We start from the raw sequence: 9,867 nt of genomic DNA, 5'->3' as shown, positions 1-9,867 counted from the left end.
TTAATAATCACAATAATATGTAACTAATACTAATATTACAAGATTCATAAATCTTAAGAAATTATTCATAAACATGCAATAAATATGCTATTGATACGCAAATGTGTGGTCCCGTGTGACAATTCGTGAAGTCTTTAGGGACGGACTTGATATTTAATAATTTGGCAGTGGGGTGGACTGGGATTCACAGACCAATTACCGACCTAGGAAATCATTGAGGTTAGTCTTGAAACTGCTCAAAAAAAGGAAATTGTCTGGCACGGAAAAAACACTGTGCATGATGGTGTTAGTCCGGATTACAGAGTTTATATATACTACCCATCAAAGGTTTAGACTCACCTAAAGTACTCACTATATGTTATGCATATATATGTGGTTACATCGAAGATGAATTTCTCCACTAACTTGGGGGAACCAACTGCATACTTTATGCAGATGAACTGTACGAGGATCATGCATCAAATTGCTGAAAAGCATGTGCAAATATCGTTCACGCGAACAGCTGCGTTTTATTGAAACGTTTTGTTAAGAATTCGCCAATTTTCACTGACTTTCATCTTTCATTGAACTCATGACAACATTACGAATTTGTTTTACAATACATTAGTTCATATGTACACAGTACCTTTAAACTGAATGGAATATTTTGCAAAATCATGTTTAGAACAGTTGACTGAAGTAAGTGTCTACATTCACACAAGTGAGTCTAAACTTTTGATGGGTAGTATATTATTTGATAAACCGATCCCTTGACCCAAATTCAGTCAGGAGTCAGGTTTGAAGGATGTTTGGGTTAGACAGATTGTTGTTTGTTTGTTTGTTTGTTTGTTGTTTAACGCCGCATTCAGCAATATTCAAGCTATGTGTCGGCGGTCTGTATATAGTCGAGTCTGGACCAGACAATCTAGTGATTAATATCATGAGGATCGAACTACAGAGTTGGGATACGATGACGTGTCAACCAAGTCAGTGAGCCTTACCACACGATCGCGTTAGTTGAATCATGGGTTGCTGTAGACAGAATTGGACCCAGATCTTCACAGGTTTAGATATCCGAAATTAACTGTAACCTATATAATTAACTGTATCCTTTACTGTGAATCGGGAAAATATTGTGCCTTGAAATTTGTGCAAGTTAACAATGGCCTAAACACAACACCCTGTTGATGAGTCAACCATAGGTCAAACCTTATTTTTAACGAGTTATTTTGGTAACAAGGAAGCGGCGCAATGAAGAGATAACTCAGTGGTGGTCGATGTTTTGTAGTAGTGAGATATCGTTGTTAACGTTGTGCTTGTTACTGACAGGGATCCTTATTGGTCCGTGTCCGGTTTAGACAGATTTTGTTTTCTGTGAAATATAGATGAGATGATAAAGCAGCTCTCCCTCGCTGTTTGATTTATAGGTACGACACTGCTGCAGATGCTGGGATTGATAGTTTTTTATCATAGTCTGATAACAACATCTAACGTAAGCACTCGCCGTCACTGGTATGTATCGGAATACTGTGTAACTTCATTTGAATGAGGATACGGTAGTGAGTGAGTGAGTTTATGTAACTTTCGCCACATTGAGCATAATTTAGGTGATTGTCACAACGTGGCCGCTTGATATGAGAGGAACTGTGGGGTAAGGATGTCAGGGTGGTGCAGGTCTTAGATCACAATGCTGAACACGTTTCGATTTCTTCCCCCAAAATTAAAATACATTTCATCGTTTTCAAGCAGCTTTCGGGGCCGGTGGATAAAGCGGGCGCTCGTTGCGTCGAACAAGTTCCCACTATGCTATACAAATCTCCCCCTCCCCCCTCCAAAAAAGACCCTGTTCGATTCCCCACATGAGTGCAATGGGTGAAGCCAATTTCTGATGTCCCCTGCCGTGATATTATTGGTATATTACTCACTCACTCACTCACTCACTCACTCACTCAAGCAGTTTCCCTTACATGAAAGGATACAAAGGATTGTTTCCAATCACGTAGACCCTTTAATATGGAAATAAGTGTTTTAGCATACATTGTTGAAATTCAGAGAACGCAGGCGGGATAGGTTAGTGGTCAAAGGGTCCGCTCGTCACGCAAAAGGTAGCGGTTCTGTACTCATTCCTGGTGTCCCTTGCCGTGTTATTGCTGTTTTATTGCTGGAGTTGCGTAAACCCCAAGTCATTCATACTCCAATGAACCCACACAAACTTCAAGTCAACACTTCTGATGTATGAATTATTCTCCAGAATCACTCCACCAACACCTTTCGTCTCCACGCTTCCACATAATTCAACCAGGATCTTACACAAGATGTTTGTTTCACGGGGTTGTTCAGGGTAGGAAATAATGCACGAAAATTATTAAAACATCATGTGAAATTATAATTAATTATATATGGTATTTATTACCAATGACGAAGTTCAGTTCATTATCAAGACATAAAACTGTCTGGTGTCCCTCGCCGTGATATTGCTGGAATATTGCTAAAAGCAGCGTAAAACCCAACTCACTCACTCACTCACTCACTCACTCACTCACTCACTCAAGCTATAATGCGAGAGCTGCAATACTACACATACAGAAGGTAATCGGTGCAGCATCACTCTAGGCTATCAGAACATCCGTACGAATTGTATACAGAGATACACAAGAGGGCTCATGTGTGAACAACAGTGTCTATAGGGAGGAGGGGGGATGGGGTAGCCTAGTGGTTAAAGCGTTGGCTCGTCATGCCGAAGATCCAGGTTCGAATCCCCACATGGGTACAATGTGTGAAGCCCATTTCTGGTGTCCCCCGCCGTGATGTTGCTGGAATATTGCTAAAAGAGGCGTAAAACTAAACTCAGTCAGTCAGTCAGTCAGTCTATAGAGAGACTATGTGGATGAGAACGTGCTAAAGAACACCAAAGCGCCATCAGTCCCGTTCATTCAGGCGACTGCTCAGATGCGGCTGTAAAATCCCACGATCTTTGTGGAGACGGCCGGTACTACCAATTGTGTTGTGTGCGTATGTACGCTTAACTTCAGTTGATGATTCCCGCAGCAAATATATCCCGCTGAATAAACATTTCTTGTTTTTATGTTTAGCTACTGTCATGTCAAACAGCAGTGTGCACTTTCTTTCGTCCGGCATTGTGTATAAACAATAATAAACAAGGTAAAACATGTAATTAAAACATATAAGCAATTTATGGCACAAAAGAGAGACTTATCATGCACCTTTGCTATTCAAACCAGGAACTGCTTTACTGACATTATTCCCAGTGTATTCGACAGCCGACAACCCGACTTTCAGGTGCGTCCCTCAGGCAAGAGTATGGCATTGAATCTAAGATTCGACAAGATCATGTTTGATAATTAGTAATAATTAGTCCATATTGCGCTAAATCCACACCGACAGCATGCTCATTGTGCAGACAATTATGAGCCCAGATAACCAAAGATGCCTGTGATGAGCTATAAAGTTATTGTAACATGACTTATCCCACCGGGTACCCATTTTCTGCAGGGTGAACAGTGGCAATTTTGTGGCAACTCATTTGACTAAACTGAGACCACATGTATCACATGTGCTTCTTTGTGGGGCAGGATTGAAATCCTAGAAACTCTCAGGAGTCAAGCTGTCAAACACGGTCACCCATTCAATGACTCTCCGCACCCAACGTTGCTTAACTGATTTGTGACCTAAGCTGTATGAACATAACCACACAGGTTTGTAACACCATGCCCATTTGTTTCGCTCAAGATCATATTGTTCTATCTTCCAGCACGGTGGGGTATAACTGATACAGTCACTGTCTTTCTTTCCATATCATACCTGCTGTTGATCCATGAATATTCCTTGAGTTAGCCCCCTCAGTGTCAAGTGAGAGAATGTATCTCACCATGTCCACGTCCCCGCCGATGGCGGCTACGTGGTGGATGTTGTTACCGTCGTCATCAATCAGTGACAGATCACAGCCTTGTCTCAGAAGTATACGAACGACTCCTCTGTGACCAAACTCTGCTGCCAGCATCACAGGGGTCCTACCGTACTTGCCTCTACAGTTCACGTCTAATGTGGTTTGTAACAGCATGTAATGTATCATTTCAACATTCCCTTCCGAGCAGGCCAAATGAAGAGCGGTGTTACCCTCGTCATCAAACAGTAATGTGTCCGCACCTCTGTTCCAAAGAACGTCAAATACACCTTTGTGTCCACACTGTGCTGCCAGCATCAACGGTGTCCTTCCAAGCTTCCCCCTACCGTTGATGTTGATGCTGGTTTCGATGAGCACTTGGAACGTCATGGCATCATCACCACCAAGACTTGCAAGATGGAGAACGTTGTTACCGTCATCATCTAAAGCTGATACATCTGCCCCTTTACTCTTCAGCACGTCAAACACAACCCCGTGTCCGGCTCGGGATGCGAACATGATTGGCGTCATCCCCTTCTGTCCTGAACTGTTGATGGTGAATTGTTTCTGAAGGAGAATGTCTATTACCATGGCGTCATCGCCTCCAAGACAGGCCATATGAAGGATGTTGTTGTTGTGGTCATCAACGATGGACACGTCGGCTCCTTTACTCACAAGAAGGTCAAATAATATCTGATTCCCCATCCTGGCTGCTATCATCACGGGAGTCATACCTTCGTGTCCTTTCACGTTGACGTTAATTTGTGTCTCTCTGAGGACATCCTGCACAAGCTCAACATCACCACCAAGACATGCCATGTGAAGGATGGTATTACCATCAGCACCAACTACCGACAGATCAGCATCCTTACCCACAAGGAAGTCACACATGCCTCTGTACCCTCTCTCCGCTGCAATCATCACCGGTGTCCACCCGTATTGACCCCTGCAGTTAACGTCATCACGGATCTCAACGAGGACATATTTCACTATATCGACATTACCTCCAAGACAAGCCAGGTGGAGGATTGTATTTCTGTTAGCATCAACCAGCGACACATCGCATCCAGCATTAACAAGCACGTCAAACGCTCCTCTTTGTCCCACCCAAGCTGCACACATGAGGGCTGTCCAGCCGTTACGATTCCTGCTATCAACATGTGTACTGCCTCGAGAAAGGACATACTTCACCGTCTCAACATCACCTCCGCAGCATGCAACGTGCAGCATAGTATTGCCGTCGTCATCAACACATGCTAAATTGGCTCCTTCGTTCAAAAGTGAAGTCATCATTCGTCGATGACCACCCAACGCTGCCACCATCACCGGTGTCCTTCCATGTTGTCCTCTGCAGTTGACGTCGACGACGTTCAAGGATATGATGTATTTAACCATGTGGTCATGACCCCCGTTACATGCCACATGAAGGACGTTGTCACCTCCGTCATCAACTGCCGAAACGTCACCGCCTTTATACATGATGCAGTCCAACACGTCTGTATCTCCACTCCATGCTGATGCAAGCAATGGCGTCCAGCCATACAATCCCATTTTGTTGACGTTCGCTGTGTTCGTGGTCAATAGTTTTCTCACATTGTTAAGATTCCCTTCCCTGCATTCAGCGTGTAGGTTGGTATTTGCTGTCATTGCTCGTATTGCATTAATGTCGTGGCGTAGGACATTCATGGTGTCAATACCTGTGAGGTAAGCATTCAAACATATTAATGAAATATACTATATTAACATAAATGTCAACAGGTTGGAATAATTTGCCTCGATAATCTGCCGAAACATTATCGAGTTCACTAGGTGTAAATGATAATGGACATTTATAATCCACGCACTTGTGCATGCTGAAAGCGCCGAGACATTATTACCCCGGATAACGCCTGTGAGGCGCTAGAAGGTTAACAGTCATATGACTTATCCGACCGGGTACCCATTCACTGCTGGGTGAACAGAGGCAATTATGAACAAACTCAGTTGCCGATGGTGAGACCACATGTGTCACGTGTGCTTAGTTGTGGGGCAGAACTGAAGTCCTAGAAACTCTCAGGAGTCAAGCTGCCAAAGACTGTCCATGGCCAGTGTTGCTTAACTTCACCTGATTTGTGCACACGACCACACCTCACCAATAGCAAAATAGTGAATATTAACAAGATTACATACATGGATCACTGGACATCAGTAGAAATATCACATGCTGAATGAATGAATGAACGAGTCGTTATCATGGAGATGGAAGAAGGTCAGTGATAAAGTCACACTGTAGTATTGAGTATATGTAAAACATAAATGGCATTCTATGAAAACTGACAATTGAGGATCTAAATGAGATCGTCAGTCGTTAGTATAAACTGAGCAGAAATTCACATGTCATTACAGCAGTAGAGCTAAGCCAACATACCTGATCAGTACACAATCTGCCCTTCAAACCAACAGTCAGCTACAGAGGTAGCTATGTGTGGGACGCTTGTTGTAGACAGAAGCAAGCCTATTGAAGTGGTTCTATTTAAGTTTACAAAACACCTTTGTGTTGGCATTTCTCAAGTTTGTACTAGTATGCTTTAGTTGCAACATGTAAACAGGGCTAGGGTGGAGTCTCTGTACTGGTGTGCAGTGAGTGGATCAGGTTGTCACCTGCTTGAATATGATACTGTATTAGTTATATATGGGAGATCATAGTTATACGTGGGATATGATAGTTATACGTGGGATATGATAGTTATACATGAGAGATGATAGCTATACGTGGGATATGATAGTTATACATGAGATATGATAGTTATACATGGGATATGATAGTTATACATGAGATATGATAGTTATACATGAGATATAGTTATGATATATGATAGTTATACATGGGATATGATAGTTATACATGAGATATGATAGTTATACGTGGGATATGATAGTTATACATGAGATATGATAGTTATACTTGGGATATGATAGTTATACATGGATATGATAGTTATACATGGGATATGATAGTTATACTTGGGATATGATAGTTATACGTGGGATATGATAGTTATACATGAGATATGATAGTTATACATGGGATATGATAGTTATACATGTTAGTTATACATGGGATATGATATGATAGTTATACATGGGATATGATAGTTATACATGAGATATGATAGTTATACATGGGATATGATAGTTATACATGGGATGCGATAACTATACATGGGATATGATAGATATACACAAGATAATTTAGTTATACATGGGATATGTTAGTTATACATACTCTATGTTAGTTATACATGGGATATGATAGTTATACACAAAGTATGTTAGTTATACATTAAATATGTTAGTCATACACAAGGTATGTTAGTAAAACACGACATATATAAGCTATTGATGTGATAGTTATACATGAGATATGGCACTAATAGTTATTTATTAGGTAAGTTAGTCATGCATGACATATGTTAGAGCTACATGATATACTTTAAACATGGGATATATTAGTTACACGAGACATGCTCGTAAAACATTGTAAATATTAGTTATAAATGAGTTAGATCTACATGAGATGTGTCAGTAGTTGTACATGATATTTGTTGGTTATACATGAGATATATCAGTTCCACGAGACATGCTCGTAAAACATTGCATATATGTTAGTTATAGATAAGTTAGTTATAGATGAGATATGTTATTTATACACGATATATGTTAGTTATACATGAGATATGTTAGTTATACACGAGATATGTTAGTTATACACGAGATATGTTAGTTATAGATGAGATATGTTAGTTATAGATGAGATATGTTAGTTATAGATGAGATATGTTAGTTATACACGAGATATGTTAGTTATGCATGAGATATGTTAGTTATACGTAAGATGTGTTAGTTATACATGAGATATGTTAGTTATACATGAGATATGTTAGTTATACATGAGATATGTTAGTTATACATGAGATATGTTATCTGAACATGAGACACGTGAGTCATACGTGAGATCATTATATGACCACAGGTCGATATGGTTCGATACACACATGCTTGTTAGAATACATGACCAACATGCAACAGTAAACACCATCACGGTAAACACCATCAACAGTGCGTATCATGCAGTAGGTGTATGTGTGTTGACTCCTCAATGCTATGCTATATCCTATATCTGAACAATGACGTGAATGCTGTGAACTGTGGCAAGGTGACATTGCTTAACGTGGCGTTCAAGACCATTGACAATATATAGCGACATGCATTCACGTGGGTGGGGTTGTTTGTACTAGACCGGACATATACCGGAGCAATCCCACTGAGATACCATCCACGTGTTTACAATATATGCCCTCACAGCCACGGCTGCTGACTCCAAGCCTACTAGAGGTAGCTTAGTTTTTAAAGCGTTCGCTCGTCACGCTGAAGACCTGGGTCCGATTCCCCACATGGGTACAATGTGTGAAGCTCATTTCTGGTGTTCCCCTGCCGTGATATTGCTTGAATATTGCTAAAAGCGGCGTAAAACTAAACTCGCTCACTCACTCACTTCCTGATGTGGGAAGTGCGTCAGCCCGGGAGCGGAAGGTCGGTTTTTGGTTCCCCTGCCGTGATATTGCTTGAATACTTCTAAAAGCGGCGTAAAACTAAACGCGCTCACTCACTCACTTCCTGATGTGGGAACTGCGTCAGCCCGGGAGCGGAAGGTCGATGTTTGGTTCCCTGTAAAACCATACTCACTCACTCACTCACTCACTCACTCACTCACTCACTCACTCACTCACTCACTCTCACTCACTCTCTGTATTGCCTCCGTGATGCGGGGGCGGTGGGGTGGGGTTAAAGCGTTCGCTCGTCACGCCAAAGACACGGGTTCGATTCCCCACATGGGTACAGCGTGTGAAGCCCATTCCTGGTGTCCTCCGCCGTGATATTGCTAAAAGCGGCGTAAAAATTAAACTCGCTCACTCACTCACTCTGTGATGTGGGAAGTGCGTCAGCCCAGGAGCGGAAGGTCGGTGTTTGGTTCCCTGCCGCATCATTCCAAAACATAAAACATGTTACTTATTGTTACCCTGGCTGGGGCTGGGGTTGGTAGGCCCTTCTCAAATATCCTCTCGTTTCTAGTTGCTACGAATATCTCTCTCGCGATATGGGTCTGCGACCACACGAAACCACTAGCATTGATTTCGCTGCAGAAGAAACTGCCCGTTCATGATAGAGAGTGGAAAACAAATTGAAAATAGTAATTGTAAATATATAAGCCTGTCTATATTTTAGAACGTTAAGTGGTAACACACGAGTCGTAATTCGATAATCATAGAACTCACGTTTGTGTCTGTTGAGGAACCATCAACATTTGTGTGAAACTCGGGGTAATCTCACGTACAAAATGTACCCGCATGACGCCAACACGTGTAACCTGGACTGATGATACACCAGGCATGAACAAGGTAAAAGTAAAATGTAGGAAGTTAGATAACAGATCCGGAAAATCTATAAGGATATTATACTATGTATGGCTCCTAAGTCATTATAATTCTTTTTTCTATAGTGGACCACGCCCGACGAGGAAAGCTTGTGTGAAGCTATATTGACACGGAAACTTATCGTTTAGGCTACACAAATGGATTACTTGTTTGTCGCAATATTGGCTACTTAACATGCATAATGAATACAAACGTATTTCTTGATTGTTTATTTTGTTACGAGGCTCCGTTCAAATCCAAATTTGTTGTTTTTTCAAATGTAAATTAAATTCATTTGTAAGTTGTTTTTCAGGTGCATTGGTACATCATGATGATACTGCCATTTAGAAATATTGTCAGTGACTTGACTTCTTTATCCAACAGAAATAGAATATATATTTCATGTGATTGTATGATGTATGATCTGTTTGACGATCTCTTTGTATGTCACTGTATCCGTCCGGCAACCTTGACAGATGCTCATGATATCAGCCCTTGGTTTGGCCACCCCAGACCAAGTATTTACATTCT

At 41.4% G+C, this 9,867-nt stretch overlaps 1 protein-coding gene across 1 annotated transcript; it reads right to left on the bottom strand.

Annotated features, from left to right (window-relative positions):
- Nucleotides 1–3,154: 3,154 nt before the first annotated feature.
- On the bottom strand, nucleotides 3,155–9,335 carry LOC124272462 (putative ankyrin repeat protein RF_0381). Its single transcript, XM_046707637.1, has 2 exons — nucleotides 9,199–9,335; nucleotides 3,155–5,580 (listed from the first exon to the last, which is right to left on the bottom strand). The coding sequence occupies exon 2, from the start codon at nucleotides 5,567–5,569 to the stop codon at nucleotides 3,776–3,778; it is 1,794 nt and encodes a 597-aa protein (XP_046563593.1). The 5' UTR covers nucleotides 5,570–5,580; nucleotides 9,199–9,335; the 3' UTR covers nucleotides 3,155–3,775.
- Nucleotides 9,336–9,867: the final 532 nt, after the last annotated feature.

The sequence above is a fragment of the Haliotis rubra genome, unplaced genomic scaffold, assembly GCF_003918875.1.
Source record: "Haliotis rubra isolate DU_JTF1 unplaced genomic scaffold, ASM391887v1 Scf17, whole genome shotgun sequence".
Taxonomy (NCBI): Eukaryota; Metazoa; Mollusca; class Gastropoda; order Lepetellida; family Haliotidae; genus Haliotis; species Haliotis rubra.
The sequence above is the reverse complement of the archived record's forward strand: the minus strand, read 5'-3'. Positions and strand labels throughout refer to the sequence as shown.

Coding starts and splice junctions, on each gene's coding strand:
- LOC124272462 (XM_046707637.1), bottom strand. CDS start 5,569: ATGAATGTCCTACGCCACGACATTAATGCAATACGAGCAATGACAGCA.